This window comes from Kwoniella dendrophila, chromosome 8 (genome assembly GCF_036810415.1).
Source record: "Kwoniella dendrophila CBS 6074 chromosome 8, complete sequence".
Taxonomy (NCBI): domain Eukaryota; kingdom Fungi; phylum Basidiomycota; class Tremellomycetes; order Tremellales; family Cryptococcaceae; genus Kwoniella; species Kwoniella dendrophila.
In genome coordinates, this window is record NC_089483.1 from 693,845 (window position 1) to 711,451 (window position 17,607).

Here is a 17,607-nt window from a genome sequence, read left to right on the forward strand (position 1 = left end):
TGAACGCGACGAGGTCAAAGGGCAACATGACAACAATAATACCAGAGCAATACCCATTTATCAGCTCTTCGATCGTTTTGAGGTCATCACCAACCTCACATATATGTGTCATCAGGAGAACCATGAATGATTAGAGGCTGTGAAGAGGCTCAAACAACCATAATCTCTCCTTTACTATCGCTATGCCCATCAGTCCTCGAGAGGCAGAAGCCTACGAACTACCTTCCTTAAATGCTCCATCAAGCTCAAAACAGTACGACGAAGAAGATGAGATCAATCAAGAAGATGCCAAACTATTAAAAGGCTCGGACGAGCTTAAACGAGGAGAAGAAGCTTTCGAATATGCAGCAAGCTATAGAAGAGCTGTAGAAGATGAAGAAGTGATAGGGAAAGGCAGTAATGTGGAAGCTTTGATAGCTCGTGTGAGCTTAATATACGGCGTCGATTGTTCTCATGCCTAAAGCTGACATGATTCCTTCGATAGACTGTGCCTTCAACAGACGATTCATCACTACCAACATTGACTCTAAGGGTCTTGATATTAGGATCAACTTTCTGTCTTTTAGGAGCATGTTCATCTATGGTATTTTACTTCAAATCAAATGCACCTCAATTCTCTCAATATTTCGTAATTCTAGCAACGTACCCCTTGGGTCACTTTTTAGCTGATGAGAGGATAATACCTAGAGGAAAGAAGGTTCTCGGTTGGGGATTAAATAATGGTCCTTTTAGTATCAAAGAAGCTATCTTGGTCAGGTAAGTAAGCCAGCAGCTGTACAACGCCTAATCAGTCAACAGCTGATTCAGCTATAATTGGCAGCGTTTTGAGTTCATCAGGATCTTCTGCTGCTTATGCCGCCGATATTTTAGCAATCATGGATCTATACTACAGCACTAAGCTTGGGCCATTACCTTCCATTCTGCTTTTGTTGACTACACAATGTATAGGATTCGGTTTGGCAGGTAAGAGAATCGTGCTAAATACAGACTTTGATGAGACTGGATCAGAGTAAGATGATCTTGCGCTGATCTCTATTTATATCAGGTATGCTACAAAGTCTCTTGGTAAATCCACCAGCAATGTATTGGCCGTCAACCCTGGTGACAGTTCAGCTATTCACTACCCTTTATTCCTCCACTTCATCGGTACTATCCAATGTAGCTCAAGCAGCAACAACGAAAAGATTACGCATTTTTATGTTAATCTTTCTAATAACGTTCATTTACCAGTTTTTACCTTTTCTTCTATTCCCAACTCTCACTTCAGTATCGATATTATGTTTAGTAAACAATGAATCATGGTGGATGAGAACGTTAGGCAGTGGATATAATGGGTTAGGAGTAGCAAATTGGAGTTTTGATTGGAGTAGCATAGGTACTTCAGGTCCTTTGTATACACCTTATTGGGCTCTAGGAAATTATCTTGGTGGTTTAGTGGTAATGATTTGGGTAGTGAGTGACTTTTCCGATATACTACTTCGACATGGTCACATATTTTATGGGACACTAATTAGGTATCTTTGCATTAGGTCATGCCGTTGATCCTTGTTACCAACTTTTGGTCAGCTAGAGAATTCCCTTCACCTGTATCAGCGGGATTGTACAACTCATCTTTTCAGAAATTCGATGTTACGTCTATTCTGAAACCCGACTTATCACTAGACGAGGCAGCATACGAGGAAGCTAAACCACTATTATTGACTCCTTATTTGTAAGCTGTCCTGCTTATCTATTGTTGCATTGCACATCTCAACAGCTTATACCTGTCGATAGCGCTTTAACATACGGATTGAGTTTCGCTGCACTATCAAGCGTTCTGGTACATGTTTGGCTATGGCATCGGGATGAGATCAAAGAAGGTCAGTTTGACTCAATTTTACGATCTCGCGATTGATAGGGCTAATTACTACTATAGCTCTCTCGAAACGAGGTAATGATTTGAGTGACGTGCATAAGTAAGCTTCCAATCTGGTTTTCGTAGCGGAAAGTAAGCTGATAATTTATCGAAGCAAGCTTATGCGGTCTTATCCCCCTGTCCCGTCATCTTGGTATATCGCTTTATTAGCTATCAATTTCGTTGCGGCAAGTAAGCTGGATGTGCCAAGTACATACTTTGATATCATTCACTAATTCCGACCAACAGTCGTACTCGTCAAGACGACTCCTTTGCAAATGCCAATATGGGCTTTATTGTTAGCTATGGCGATCGCTACTGTAAGCTTCCGCCTACGCGAAAGCGGCGTGCAAGCTGATCATTTGATATGACTCTCATTGCTAGGTCTTTCTTGTTCCGTGAGTTATCGGCTGTGAATCTTGTAAGTCTACACTTAGCTAACGCGGATATTTAGCGTCGGTATCATAGCTGCAGTCAGTAACACGCAAATCGGTTTGGTGAGTTGACCGTAAATAGAACAGTAGGTCAGATCGCTGACAGCATTTGTAGAATGTTCTGACGGAGTTGTAAGCTATACTGATCGTACCATTATAAGCCTTTAGCTGATAAAGTTTTAGTGTGGCAGGGGTCTTGATGCCTGGTAAACCCATTGGAAAGTGAGTAGATTGTATTGCAGATTATGTTTGATCAGTCAAGCTGACAAGAACGTTGTACAAAGTGTGACATTCAAGTGCTACGGATGTAAGTTGGCAAATCAATATTTGAAAGCAACTGACTCATCTCACTAAAAGATATGGCTATGTCTCAAGCTCTTGCTTTGACATCGGATCTGAAACTTGGATGGTATACCTCGATACCGCCAAGAGAGATGTTTGTGTGTCAAATTCTGGGCACGGTTTTAGGTGCTTTGGCGAATTGTAGGTGACAAGCTCTCAGCGTTCTGTATGTGTGTGGGACATTTGTGCTTATACACTCGTACCAGATGTCACACTAGAATCCGTCCTCGAATCAAAGAGACCTTTTCTGGATGGTTCTGTAGTAGATCCAACAGGTCAATGGACAGGTAGAGCGCCTACCATATTCTATTCCGCGTCGATTATATGGGGAGCAGTGGCTCCTGCTAGATTTTTTAGTGGAGGATATGAGGTGTTATATCTTGGCTTCTTATTAGGTGCTTTAGTTCCAATAGCTTGCTTTTATGGACATAAGAGATGGCCCGGATATAAACTTAATAAGGTGAGTGATCATTTAAATACGGAAGTGATAATAGCTAATCTGATGTATCGTAGGTGGTCTTTCCAATCATATGTAGTGGAGCTACATTGATACCTCAATAGTGAGCATCATATCGGTATATTCTGGTGGTAGCAATTCACATTTTTAATGCTAACGTGTGATTTGCTTATTCCTTCTTCACTTTACTCCTATCCTCCTGTCATGCTGCCCGCTTCGCTGCTTTCTTCTGGATCAGCCCTACAAACGTAATCTTAACGTCCATCATAGTAGCGGTTCTATCAAACTCTTACTTCGCTAAGAAATATCCCAAAACACACGGTAAATACATATACGTAATATCATCTGCACTGGATGCTGGAACATCTATCACTGCTTTAGCTATTTATGTTCTATTTGGAGGAGTATTATGGAATTGGAGTGGTCCGGAATGGTGGGGTAATGCTAAAGGTGATACGGAACATTGTGTACCTGGTACTTAGATTATGCACACAAGTAGCTACATGCACCTGACTATATGGATTCAGCATGGAAGTTCCATTTTATGATGCTATATGTTGTTCGTTATCATTATTTCGTCATAAGATCTTCAACCTATCTACATCATCCAACCACCATATCGTTCTATCCTACGGCGTACGAAAGTCTGCTATGGACCACTTCTTTGTAGTTAAGTGCTTTTTACCAAACCTACCCAGCTTACCGTCTGCTTTACTTCTCCCTTTTGCTATTTTATTTGCTCTTCTCGGCGATTCTTGATACCAGTATTCACTTTATCAAGGTCCGACAACTGCACATATTTAGTTAATCTTCTTGTATTTTTGGCCAATACTTCATGTACTTTTGTTCCCTTTCGTCCGATTGTCTGACTAATAAGGATAATTCTTGCTGAAAAGCATCATCGAGTACTTTGCTAACATCTGGTATGCGCCAAATAGTAGGATCACTGTGGCCGCTTACCCAAGCGTTAATTTTGGCAGTTTTGTCAAACAAGGGGAATATATGGTGTGCGGTTTTACGTATGTACTCTAGGTCTGATTGACATTGTTCGGGATTTATGGCCTCTGAATATCCTAAGAGTATTTGAAAGCATTTGATACCTTGACCCGGTATGGTTGATGAGGGCAATATTGCAGGGAAGTCCATTGGATAATCTTCATCGATTTCACCTCTACACCAGATATGCACTTCTTCTAAATTATATAATCTAGGCCAATCTATTTTTGTATGACTTCACCAAGATGATAATCTGGGAGATAATCTTCACCATTATCGTCTTCCCAATGATGCCGGGGATCATTATCAAGCACACGAATTGTAAGTCTCTTAAGGGAATGCGCATTTAGGTAAATTGATTTAATTGCAGATTCATTCAGTTCGTTTAATTCTAAGTTTTCTATTGCTAATCTTTCATGCTTGAGAAGTTGATGACACATTTTAAGGAGATCTATGCTTGTCGAAAACCTACAGTAGCCGCTTTGGAAGGAAAGGAGAACGTAATTTGATTGTTCTGTTATAATTTGTGTTGTGGACAAGGTAGATTTACCAAAAGACGAGTCATCGTCAGAAGACGAGTTATCATCCAAAAATGTCGCAAAAGGAAATGGTTCCCCATACAAAGCTTCCTGATGAATCCATGTTGATGGCAGATCAATACATTTTGAAAGACTTGGACTCATAGTAACGGCAACACCGTTGTTTTCTTCAACTGACTGATTCTTGAAGTATAATTTACATTTGCGCGTGTTCCCGTCAATGAAAGTATACTGTGCTTTACCAGCGACGAAAGAGCGTTGAATCCTACTTCCGATTTGCTGGATCCTCGCTTCGTTGATGTCATCGATGTAAAGGATCCGAGTTGCATTAGGGAAAGGACCAAAGAATCGGAACCATTTTGCAGGACGTCTAACTTTAACGTTCTTATCTAATGTTATAGTATTGACCGCTTTCCAATATATATGTTTCCTGGTCTATGAAAGAGTATAGATGTACTGATCAGTCTCCGTTATCTTGTAATATACCAGTATGTTAAAGATTACTTACTAGAAACTTACACAAACCAATCGATTTATGGTAATTTTTGTAAGGGAACACCTTATACAGTTTTGCCACTGCAGCTTTGAAGAGATATTGACTTGTAATAAGGAGATTTACCACATCTTTTGTGGGAAGATACAATAGAATCTCTCGGCAGATTGAAGGATTTGACCAAACCATTTCATTCAATTGTCCTATTTTTTTTGGTTTCTCCGCTTCTACCGACATTTTGGTTATAATCCAGTTAGAAGTTTGCACTAAAGAGTTGTTTGACTCGACTGAAATCAACCTATCATCAATCGTGGATGATGAAATCACTGGAAACTATTGAGATGTATGGTGAAGAAAGGTTATTCATTGATAAGAGCAATAAAGTACGCGTCCCACATAGTGATTATTTGTGTGCTAGGCAGTTTCATGATTGAATATGAAAGTTTTTGATCTGCGAAAACTGTGATTGCGCGTTTAGGTAAAATTTGCTTTGACCCACCAGCCCTTTGATCCAGCAGGAAATGTATTCGTTTCATATTTTGCACGGTTCATATCTCCTGCTTCTTATTGAACCATTTAGCACATCTTCAAGGGTTATAAATAAACCTCCGATTCGAAAGCTTTAGATAATTGATCATGATGTTCAACATATTGAGGGTAACTGTCATACATCGAATACCTTTGAAATAATGGATAAAAAACCCTATCAGGTTGTTTTCTTCTTCCATAATACGGTACAATCTGCTTGAATGTCCTAGCGATATTGCGTATCCATTCTATTTCGACGTTCATTCCCTCCGCAGTGCGTAACCTTATTGGATTGCAGCTTGAATAGTATACTCCAATTTCTAAATCTACTAATTTCGGCAAGGGTAAAGCGTTGATATTCACATCTGGACTGAAATCAATATCTTCTGAAGAAGCTTCCTCATCCTTCCTATTACAATTGATTCTGAAACGTTTTAAACTCCTAAATCGATCCCATTTCATTTTTCTTATCATATTATCTAAACTTGAATTCGCGCGATTGAATGCGATAGCTATATCAGTTAACTGACTTGATATCGTGTTGAGGAGTTCAGGTAAATTCTCATCATAATGTCGGATATGAATAGTTTTCGGTAATTTACCACCTTTCTCAAGTACCATTTCCAAGGCTTCCGCCCCGACTAAACTTGATATAGGGGTACACCACGACATTGCAGCTACTTCAGTTTCGGTCGAAGTTAATTTCTTGACAGTTGAAGATTTTATCATGTCCTGCATTTGTTGACTATTTCCTGTCGCCTCTATACGCAGGTGTAATTTGGAAATCAATCTCCAAGGCTTTGGTACACCTTGTAATTTTTTCAAATGTAAAGGAATTGGACCGTAAATTGGACTTTGAGGTATGTATTCTGGATATAAATGTTCGAATGTATATCTGTATTTTGATTTGCCATCCTTGAAGAAATACTTCTCTCGTCTCACCATTTGATTATCAAAGCGACTACCTGATTCTAAATTTGGATACTTTTCCAATATTTTTGGCCATTTGGAAAGTACTGGTATCAATGAATTTGGAAATTTTACAACGCGAACTGAATCAAGATATATCCGATAACGAATCTACACAATTCCTGATATTAGTGCTTAAGTATTCTTGCAGCACATATGGGTGATATCTCACGGAGTTGAGGACATGTATCATCGACCTTGCAACAAACAATATGAGACAAAATAGTATTACTTACCTCGTCGCAACATATATCTCGTTCAAAATGTTGGATACGGTCATATTCAACGTCCCGCCAGACGTCTATAACTAACTCATCGAAAAGAGATTTAGAAACACTCATCAACTTGATAAGATCATTCTTTGGACAGAACGAGAAGATCTCTCTGCGGAGTTCTGATGTGGTCCATACCCTCTCAGCCGGTGAGATCTCTTGGCAGACTGACATTGCTGTTATTGTTGATGGTTCGCTGTGAAAAGGACCGTTCGGTTCTGTCAATCACGCAGCGTTGTCATGAGAGTGCGTGTTCAAGTGAGAATCTTCAGAGTGTTCAGTTAGCTGCTATTGTTAAGTCTAAAAGGCAGGACATCTAGAATCCGTTCGCTGCTGTTCAAGAAACAGAAAGATAGAACAATTAATCAATTCGGGCCGCGACGTCATGATACGCAGTTCCGTCGGAACGTACAAATAATCAATTTGTTTAGCTTTGCGTCGGTGAATTGACATATGGTGTAAAATGAACACTTTTAGCATGCTGTGAGGGATCAAAGAACAAAGCTACCGATTGATTGAAAGCTTTGGGAACAAACACACGACAATGTTTTCGAACATAGGACTCGACTTTAAGTGTTTAGGGCATTGCTCCGTGACAAAAGTATTTTGTAGTTAGATCTCGGTTCATCAGCACTGGTTGAAGAAAAGTCAAAGAACATCCAAACGACAGGGCGCAATTCGCAAGATAGAAACTTGTCCAAGCAGTGACAATTTTACAAATTCAGTTAGCATTGGCAGCTGTTCGTCTTGTTTTCGCTTGTGGCTATCTCTTTCGAACTCATGTATTGTTGTATGAATCTATATGAGTTGCAAGAGCCCTTCTTATCCAGTGGAAGACGTATGCCAACCTGACAACTTATACTCCAGGAATATATATATGACGATGGTATCGTGCGTACTTCCACCTTGTTTGCATTTGAGCAGACATAAGCATAAAGTATCTTGAGCCAATCTATTGGATCATATCGACTTGTAAACATTTTTATTTTTGGCGGGAGCAGGCACATGTTAACGCCTTTGATCCTAAATATTTTCTGTTTATCCTGATCTTGCTTACATAATAGCACTGCAAGCCTAACTGTAGTCGGTCCGAGCGTGATTTTTGAGCGGAGAGGGTATATATATGTGCATCATTTTGTGTGTGCTGCTGCTACGGTGTAACTCGCGTGAGGGTAATGTAATGCTCTCAATACTTTCTTTGTTACTGCCAATACAATACAAATCTCATATGGTTTATACCTTGTGTTCGCATTCCATATAGCATATAGATCCACTGACAACATTCAATACTGTTACTTGTATCACTTGCATTACCCCCAATCACCCAACGCATTAACGTCAATTTCACACAAGGTGTCTTTTCAGTTTATAGAATTCAATAAAAAGCAAACCACGTCCACCGGTTTGACTACCTGTTCAATTTCCTGTTTACAATAATCTTGGCATTTTCATCACCCACCCTCTTCAGCAACATAGAAGCTTCCAGTATCACGTTCACGATAATCACCTTTTCATTCAACGTATCAATTCAATCACGTATGTCGACATAGGCAGCAAGAATCTTATCGCAAAAGTGACCTTTTCCAGAAACAAACGAGAATTGATCCCTGAATACCGTCGGGCTCGAGCGAGAGAAGTATCTGTAGTATAGTAAAAGTAGAAATACGAACAAGATGCCTGGAGAGGTCTCTGATCAAGAGATAGAAAGAGAAATCAATACCTTGAGGTGAGTCTTCTATGCTGGTTCATGTACATCTTACTTCCTATAAAGAGATCTACCGTACCTATCCCTTGTTGTGTGGTGTTTCAGATAGTTGACCTAACTTAATAAACTCTATAGAAACCTGAGAAGACGATCAATAACATCTGCCGGACCAGGAGCTTTAGCAGTAGATCCAGATTTACCACCACCTTCACCACCATCTAGACCTGAATCTTCAGGATCATTATATGATACAGATAATGATATCACTTTATCAACACCAGATGGATTAAGTGGTGAAGATGCTGGATTATTTTGGGTTCCAGCACATTTACATCCTGAATTAGCACCTGGAGAATTTCGTGCTTTTCTAAAATCACATACACATGCTGATCCTACAAATGCTGATGTATCTGAAGCAGGTCAAGGTCCAGGTTTAAGTAGAAGTCCATCATGGTTATCTAGAAATCCAAGTAGAAGAGGTACAAATGAAGGTTTGGGTAGAAAAAGATCAATGTTAAGTAAACAATATCAACCTAGACCAGGAGATGATGTTGAAAATGAAGTTCCACCTGTACCAACACGTAGACCAGGTAGTATTTATGGTGGGAGATCAGGTGAAAAAGGTTTAACCTTGAATGATTTACAAAAATTAGAAGAATTGGTGGATGAAGCTGAAGAAGTTGATGATGATCCAGAAGCTATGAGAACTTTGCTGAGGAGAAGTCTGAGTATGAACGTTGCTCCTGGATGTGAGTTTCCCGATTTCTTCATACTGAATGCTGAAGGAGGATAATTAGCTGATGATGGAATACCATAACGCAGTTTTACAGGATGATGTACCAGTAGGAGAAGAAGGTGATGCTCCTCTTATACCTTCGTCCAGACCAGGCTCTATGATCCGTCGTTCGGCTCGTACGAAAATTAGAGGTAAAGCAAGTTTATCAGGCGATGGAGGTGGACATCGGTTTGCAGCTACAAGAAAAGGTAGAATGACAGCAGCTCCTCAAAGGGAATTACCTGAATTTGAAGGCGAATTTGATTATTCAGATAGACCTAAAAAATCAAGTACAAGTACGACAAATAGTATAGGAGGAGGTAGTGATGAAAATGCTAGTACTGAATCACATGATGACGAAAGGGAAGTTTTCCATGATTCAGTTCAGCATTTAGAAGATAGAAGAGGATCAGATGAATCAACAGATGAAGCTCTTATTTTCGATGCTTATGCTAGAGATTCAAGATCAAGTTCAATGTCATCTTCTTCACAAGATCATTCAGCCTCAACTTCTCCAAGTCCAGAATCTTCCCCACCAGGCAAAAAACTTTCTTTACCTCACCTAATAACTGCACCTGATCAGTCAAATGGTTCTGATTGGTTTGCTTCTGAACATGATTACGATCGAACACCTACTCAGGAAAATGTTAGAGACCCATTAGGAGGATTAAGGAGGACTTCCCCAGGCGCAGAAATACAATTGGAAAGACCTGCTATACCTTCATTATCTACATCAGGCGCCAATCTGCAAGTCCCAGAAGAATATTCACAGCAACCCTCTTCGCCTACAACGCCTCAACAACGACCATCTGCCTTGCCTTCAACACAACATGAATTACCGCCCGGTATGGCACCTCCGGTTCAACGAAGTTCCCTTCCCCCAGGTATGGCAATGCAGCAGCAACAGGATCAGCAGCAAATCCCACCAGTAACTCAGCCTGTAGAACAAAAGATGGCTCCAATCAGTTTAGAAAAGCCACAACAACTTTCACGCATTGAAAGCAATGCGTCTTCAGCATCTTCAACGACTAGTAAAAAGGAGGAGAAATCAAAGAAAGGTGGTTTATTCGGAAAGAAAGATAAAAAGGATAAAGATGGAAAAGGTAAAAAAGACAAAGATAGGTTCCTAGGTTCGTTATTTGGATCAAAGAAGAAAACAGAAGAAATTTCATCTGTGTCAAACTTTTCTTCTGCTGGTCCAGCAGCAGCAGCAGCATTATTGGGTTCATCAAAATCAGCAAAATCACTTGGAGTACCTCCTTCGCCTTCACCAACATCACCTGGATTTTCTAGTTATGCTCGATATCCTATTCACGTTGAAAGAGCTGTCTACCGATTGAGTCATATCAAATTGGCGAATGCAAGAAGACCATTATATGAGCAAGTATTAATCTCAAATCTCATGTTCTGGTATCTTGGTGTGATCGGTAGAAACGTCACGGAAGAGAAGAAGACTGCTTCATCAGATCCCGAAAACAAAAAGGAAGAAGTAAAAGCTCCTGTCAAGGGGACACCACCTAAACCTGCTGATCAAGGCTCAGCTGGTAAACCATTACCGAGGACCAACATCCCTATCGAATCACCCTCACCCACCCCCGCTCCTGCTGCTTTGCCACCTGCTTCAACGAAAAAAAGTAGTCTAACGAAACCTGAAAGAGCGAGAGATGGTAGAAATAATGAAGCCCCAATGCGTGCACCTTCATACGGTATGCAAAATGCTCAAGTGGATCATGAAATACGGTCTCAACCAGTCAATAAACAATCCCCTCCACCTCGACCACCATCTCAACAATCTATTCCACCTCCACAAAACTACAATATGCATCAACAACCTAGTCATCAACAATTACCTAGACCTTTACCTCAAAACGCACCTCAAAGAGCCATGTCCCAACCTCCGTTAGGATCACCTGTACAACGTTCACCTAATGAAGGGTTCCATCATATGCAACAACAACAACAGCAGCAGCAGCAACGTCCTCCGCAAGGCGTACGTGGTCCACCCGGTGGTATACCTCAATCGTCATTTGGCCCACCACCTCAACAAGGGCAAAGTAACGGTCCACCGTTGTCTAGTCCTATTTTGACTGGATTAGATGAAAGACGTGATACAAGACAAAGAACAATGTCAAACCCTACACATCCTTTACCACCTCCAGGACCAAATTCAGGTGGTATGCGTAGAGTAGTCACAGACGGAAGAGGACCACCTGATGGACAAGGTCAACAAATTAGACCCTTACATCCTCAACATTCTGGACCACAACCAGGACAAATTTTCCATCATCCTGGTTCTGGCCCTAGTGGACCTTCATCACCTTTCCCACCTAGACCTAATGGACCTTCTTCACCTAGACCACAACCTGGTCAATTGTTCAATCAACCCGGTCAATTATTCCAACATCAACAACAAAACCGACCATCACCACCTCCATCACAACAGGGATATAATGGACAACAACACCAACAACAAAGACCTTTACCTCCACCAGGTGGATTACCACCACATCAACAACAACAAGGTAATAATAACTGGGAACCTCCACAAAGATTACCGCCAGGGGCAGGTCCACCACAAGGATACAATAATAGACCACCACCACAGAACATTAATGGACCACCAGGAGGATATGATCCAAGAAGACAAAACTCGGGAGGTCCTCCTCATCCATCCTATAATCCCCAACAAGCCTTCTACGGTGGTCAACCTCCTCCACCAAGACCACAAAATCAACCTCAAATAGGTCAAGTTTATGGTTATCAAGGTGGTACTGCTGGATATGGACATCATCGTTAGATGCATCGAAATGGTAGTAGAGACGAAAGCTAAATGGCGAAATAGTCTAATAGTCTTTCAGCGTGGTCAGCCAAATACAATTTGTAGGGGAATTGAGGAGATACAGTCAATTCAGCTAAGTAGTTCACACCATACTGGGAAATACGTTAGTTAGGTCGTAAATCAAGTATGTCAGCTAGGTCATCGATCATGTCCGAGAAAAAAAACAGGATCACTCAATAGATTAGATTGTCCATTTTGCCCCATATCGCCTGTCTTACCATTACATATGCGAATAAATGTTACTCGCATCCTTAGATTAGTTTACCAAACATCAGGCTTTTCTGTATATATTTGGGAAAATTACTCATATAGTATTCGTAATTCTGTTGATGGACATTCTTTTGTTATACTTTGCATGACATGTCATTTTTAACGATTCATACAATACATAATATACAACACAATACATGTATAGATCATAAGACTGCATTCCTGTGAAGATGGTATAAAAAGCAATTTCTGCTTTAAGCTAAAATACAGTAGCTTGATTGATCGATCATCAGTACAAGTTTTGATGAGGTGATTTATATCCTAAACCTAGACGTAACCATACAAGCATCTCCCAATGAAATCGCTCCAACTCTATTTTCAATTTCCTCAAAATCCGTTACTGTAATACAAGACCGTTGATTTTATCTCACCATTGATTGACAATCTCAAATTTCCCATATAAACCCATTCTCTTAATTGCCAGATCAAATAAAATTCTTGAATATTCTCTATGGAATTCAGCAAATATCTTATCTAATATATTCATTCCTTTAACCATTTCAATTGATCTTTTGGGTTGCTGCTGGATACTTGATGATGTCAATGATGAAGATGAAGATAAAGGATATTTATATACACCTTGAGCTGTAAATATTAAATATAAATAATCATTTTGATCATTTTCATTTTCACCTTCATCTTTATCTTGCTTTAACACTTCTCTGGAAATAGAATTTAAGGGTAAGATTGATAATGTATGATATCCACCTCTAACCAAAATTGATGATTTAACTGCCGGAGTCAAATCACCCCATCTATATGTAATTTGACTTGATCTGATATTTTGACCTTGATTAGTTATTGATGATATAGGTATATAATTGATGGATTCGATGGTGAACTATGCAAGGGATGGACAATTAGTCCTGATAACTGTTGAACTGATCACACTATAAATCAAAAAAATACGTCTCTTATGATGTTGAAGATATTGATGGATAAGTTGAAGCAACTCACTAAACCATTCAACACAGTTTTCCCTATTTCAAAATCACCTTTCTCCAAACTCATCTCTTTACTTGAACTACCTTCATCTGTCTTATATCCTAAAAAGCCTTTGATAAAACCAAATAAAGTTCCTTCTATGGAAAGAGGTGAACTACCCCAAAAAGATTTATTCCATCTTATACCTAAATCATTGTCACTTGATTCCGTTGTTGTTGTTGTTGTCATTGTAGTATCATCGGAATTACCCATCATGACAGATTTAGGTACTTTGATTGCCCATGAATCTCCTGCATCGCATTTTGCCCATTTATCCGTTGTATATGGTTTATCATTTCTACCCGTCAACGATAAATACTGAGGAATAGGTAATGTTGGATATAATGTTAACAATCTATGATGATGATAATAAAAAACACTCCAACCTAGTGTCGTTATGGATGTTATAGAAATTAAGATGGTTCTAGGTCTGATCATTTTGCGGCGGACCGTTTCTCTCTTATCTCTTGGCTTCTTTGTATCACTTCGCTTTGAGCAAATTGCTTTCACATGACAGAAATTGAACAAAGTACTGGCATCAAGGATACAATTGTATAGAGATTATTTGAATCTGTTGTTCGCATTTACACCCTATATTCGATCATAGCCAAGATGATTCTTCGGCTAAATATAAATGCTTCAAATACGGGAAATTCACACCTCGAGTCCCGTGTTATCGATAACGCCTTCCGTGATTTCGGAACATATCGCATCTCATGAAACTGGCATGAAGCTCTGAGTATCGCATATGTGTAGGTTTGAATGAATATCGTCTCATTCATCTAACTAACAAGTAGGTTGGATAATCGTGATGACATCTTTATAATAGTGATATGTGTGATAGTTCCATTTGTCGTCTCTCTCTTAGTCCTACCTCGTAATATGTGCGGACCCAAGAACAATGACTTCTCCGTCTTCTTTCACTGCCGCGATCATATTTGACATATCAGTCGTACTTGACCTATAGTTACTGACATTCTGGACATACCCTCATTCGACTTTACGATTTTGTTGTGATCCTGAGTATGCTTTAAGAATCGATCCCATATATTAAGGTTGTGAATAGATAGAAGAAGTTTTACTTGCTGTATGTTTGCATATCTATCTATTATTTGATGAGCATGGAATGAGCTACTAATCCAGTTAGTAAAGCTGCATTTACTAAGCATTGCATTACTACCAAAAAGTATACCTTTTCCTTCCTTCGAAGCGTATCGATCTAATATTGTTGAACAGCATTTAGTTATTGTCCAAATTGTCAAAGTTGTTGAGGGTGGACTTGTTCGCGAAAAGGGTAATACATCTGAAAGACGACAGGATACTAGATGCGGGGAAAATGTAAGAGGTAATAAGGGTATTGATAAGAGCGATGTACTATATAACTCATTTAGCGTTTCCCTCATATTTGATATTCTTCAGACAGGTGCAGACAGGATGAGACACTCACAAAGGTAAGCTGTTTGAGCAGAATCCAGTAAGCTCATCTTCCATATTATGTCGTCAATTTATTGACCTGTTATTCTCCTCAGAAAGGCTTGCGTAAGTCGTGTCGGTTTCCTCACTGCATTGAATTCTTATCTTTATATCAGGTGGGCGAACATACGTAAGGATAGTTTCCTAGCAGCTTTGCGTTATTTGACCAGACTTTGTAATATCCTGTTTTGCTACCAAAGACCGTCCGCCGGTAGCTGTAAGTGGAGAATTAGTATTGGAAAGGTAGATCACATCTGAACTCTGTCAGATATGCCGTATGGTTATATCCCTATCTAGACGCATCTATTTGCGTGTTCTACGAAACAAACGACAACTACAAGTAACAATGATAATTGAGATGACGGTGAACGATGATCATATCATATGGACGTCTCGATTTTATCGATCGCATTTACCTTTTATGAGGTTTCCGAGTTGTTGTTAGTCAGATAAAAGAATGTGGAAGCAAACGATATAAGTAGTAAAATCAGTCAATCATCCAGGTTTGAGCTGATCAATTGCAAAGAAAAGTTCTCGGTCTTTCAGATCTCTAAAGTTGTCAGGTTGTTGATTATCCTTATAAATCGTATCACAATTGACGATTTGTAATACCTTATTGGGCGCCCGTGTAGAGGTGCTCCAAACAAATGTGATTGAAGATATGTTCTTTGGATTTTTCGACGAAGGTATCAGTGATGAAAGCTATATACAACTTCAATCTGAAGTACAGAAAGAAACATCATTCTGGTTGATCCATTTCTTTTCTGGGGGTTATCGAAAGTTATATATAATCCGAGCTTCATTTTCTTTACTTGAATAATTTAATTATTAATTAATGCGTAAACAATGACGTTATCACGTGATGCAAACGGAAAACGTGGCGTCGTTCCTGGCTTCAAGTATTTTCCAAAGTTAAGATAGGTTGAAATGTTCAATCTATCACGGTCATAGGTAGAGCAAATGCAGATGGTAACTTCTCTCTTCTTTATATGCTCAACGACCTACATTACTATAATCATCACAAAAAAGATTCAATTATACAAAATGACACGAACCAAAAAATCCAAGCCAGGACATAAACAACGAGAAGAGAAGAAATTAGCTGCTGCTGCTGCTCAGGCTAATAGTACAGGTGGACCGATTGATGCAGCAAGTTTGATTGGTAAGTAATCCCATAACGTCAACTACCCTCTCATAGTGACAGTTGCTCATGAAGCCAAATTTTGATTTCTCAGAGAAAGCTCATATCCTTCTTGGTCAATCTAATTTCGAACTTGCTGTAAAATTCTTGGATAGAGCATTAGAGCTTCAACCTACCAATTTGGAAGCTAGAGAATTAGTTGGAATAGCTGAATTAGAAGCTGGTGATGAGGATAGAGGAAGAGAGGTAGGCATGAGATCTTTCGCTGACTTGTGAATATGATTTTGGTTTGATAGCTGAATATATATTTTAGCATCTCTTAAAATTGTTCCCTCCGAATGTTCCTGAATCACCTTCACATCCTTCACCTTATCTTTATTTGGCACAATGTGCCAAGGAAGCTCAAGAGGCTTTAGGCTACTATTCAACAGCTACAGCAATGCTTGAGAAGAGTATAGCGGACAAAGATAGAAAAGGCAAAGGCAAACAGGATAGTATTGCCGATGAACCAGAAGATTTTGATGAAGAAAGACAAATGGCTGTAACTGCTTTAGTGGCTATGATCGAAATTTGGATGTCTGATTTATGGTAAATCAACTAAATCTTTGTCGACAACGTGAAGTTATCATAGCTGATATCATGTTCCTGAAAAGCTTCGAACCAGCCGCAGAGAAAAATTGTGATGACCTCATACAACGAGCTTTAAGTATATCTCCAAATGACCAAGAAGTGAAATTGACTTTAGCAAGTATAAGGATGTCTCAATCACGTTTCGATGATGCTAAGGAAGTAGTAGTCAGTCTGTATAATGATCTTGAAGGAAGAGAACCTTGTAAGTGAATGTTGTCAATCGTATTGATTTTCCTGCATTACGCTAACTTTTAAATCATACTCAGTCGATCCTACATTACCAGCACTTCCTGCAAGGTTATCACTTTCCAGATTGTTATTGGAACATTCGAAACATTTGGAAGCATTAGATATACTTTCAACAGTCAGAGAAGAAGATTCATTGAATGTTGAAGGTGCATATTTAGAAGGATGGGCATTTTACTTGCGGGCTGAAGCTATAAAAGAAAATCCTGGATTGCTCAAACCCACTTCTACAGCAGTTGAGACTAAAGAAGTGATTGAAGGAGAAGCAGAAGATGGAGAACCAATGACGATAGAAGAATGTTTGAGTGAGAGTATGCGATCATTGATTGAATGTGCGAGATTGTATGCGGATCAAGATTATGAAGATGAAGGTATTGGGTCACATGTTGCTGAACTGTTAGTAGAGTTAGAGAAGAACGGTGTCGTTCCTGCTATACATGAAGATGAAGAAGATGATGATGGAGATGTCGAGATGGCATAGAAAGTTTATTTATATGATACGCTTATCTCATACCTCCCTTGCGAGGTACCAGAGAAGGGAATATGAAACTACGAGAATTCAACATAACATCCTTTTCCTTGCTTTCGGCGAATTGTATAATAGATATGTAGTAGATAGT

The 17,607-nt window shown here is 39.4% G+C and overlaps 6 protein-coding genes across 6 annotated transcripts; 3 read left to right on the forward strand and 3 right to left on the reverse strand.

Moving 5' to 3' along the window:
- Positions 1 to 182: 182 nt before the first annotated feature.
- On the forward strand, positions 183 to 3,609 carry L201_006109 (OPT family small oligopeptide transporter; the record flags this gene model as incomplete). Its single annotated transcript, XM_066221834.1, has 19 exons — positions 183 to 422; positions 485 to 756; positions 821 to 963; positions 1,046 to 1,065; positions 1,231 to 1,452; positions 1,530 to 1,711; positions 1,774 to 1,859; positions 1,916 to 1,955; positions 2,010 to 2,086; positions 2,144 to 2,214; positions 2,279 to 2,292; positions 2,349 to 2,391; positions 2,444 to 2,460; positions 2,512 to 2,550; positions 2,613 to 2,635; positions 2,686 to 2,811; positions 2,877 to 3,130; positions 3,184 to 3,230; positions 3,366 to 3,609. 19 exons carry the CDS (start codon positions 183 to 185, stop codon positions 3,607 to 3,609), a joined length of 2,160 nt encoding a protein of 719 aa, XP_066077931.1.
- Positions 3,610 to 4,344: 735 nt separating this feature from the next.
- On the reverse strand, positions 4,345 to 5,392 carry L201_006110 (uncharacterized protein; the record flags this gene model as incomplete). Its single annotated transcript, XM_066221835.1, has 2 exons — positions 4,345 to 5,097; positions 5,282 to 5,392. 2 exons carry the CDS (start codon positions 5,390 to 5,392, stop codon positions 4,345 to 4,347), a joined length of 864 nt encoding a protein of 287 aa, XP_066077932.1.
- Positions 5,393 to 5,749: 357 nt separating this feature from the next.
- Positions 5,750 to 6,628, reverse strand: L201_006111 (uncharacterized protein; the record flags this gene model as incomplete). The annotated part of the gene is made up of 1 exon (XM_066221836.1): positions 5,750 to 6,628. The coding sequence occupies one exon, from the start codon at positions 6,626 to 6,628 to the stop codon at positions 5,750 to 5,752; it is 879 nt and encodes a 292-aa protein (XP_066077933.1).
- A 1,969-nt stretch (positions 6,629 to 8,597) lies between these two features.
- On the forward strand, positions 8,598 to 12,201 carry L201_006112 (uncharacterized protein; the record flags this gene model as incomplete). The annotated part of the gene is made up of 3 exons (XM_066221837.1): positions 8,598 to 8,650; positions 8,765 to 9,378; positions 9,452 to 12,201. The coding sequence occupies 3 exons, from the start codon at positions 8,598 to 8,600 to the stop codon at positions 12,199 to 12,201; spliced, it is 3,417 nt and encodes a 1,138-aa protein (XP_066077934.1).
- Positions 12,202 to 12,880: 679 nt separating this feature from the next.
- On the reverse strand, positions 12,881 to 13,935 carry L201_006113 (uncharacterized protein; the record flags this gene model as incomplete). The annotated part of the gene is made up of 2 exons (XM_066221838.1): positions 12,881 to 13,354; positions 13,471 to 13,935. 2 exons carry the CDS (start codon positions 13,933 to 13,935, stop codon positions 12,881 to 12,883), a joined length of 939 nt encoding a protein of 312 aa, XP_066077935.1.
- A 2,079-nt stretch (positions 13,936 to 16,014) lies between these two features.
- On the forward strand, positions 16,015 to 17,468 carry L201_006114 (uncharacterized protein; the record flags this gene model as incomplete). Its single annotated transcript, XM_066221839.1, has 5 exons — positions 16,015 to 16,132; positions 16,206 to 16,357; positions 16,425 to 16,699; positions 16,765 to 16,943; positions 17,008 to 17,468. 5 exons carry the CDS (start codon positions 16,015 to 16,017, stop codon positions 17,466 to 17,468), a joined length of 1,185 nt encoding a protein of 394 aa, XP_066077936.1.
- Between the last annotated feature and the right edge of the window lie 139 nt (positions 17,469 to 17,607).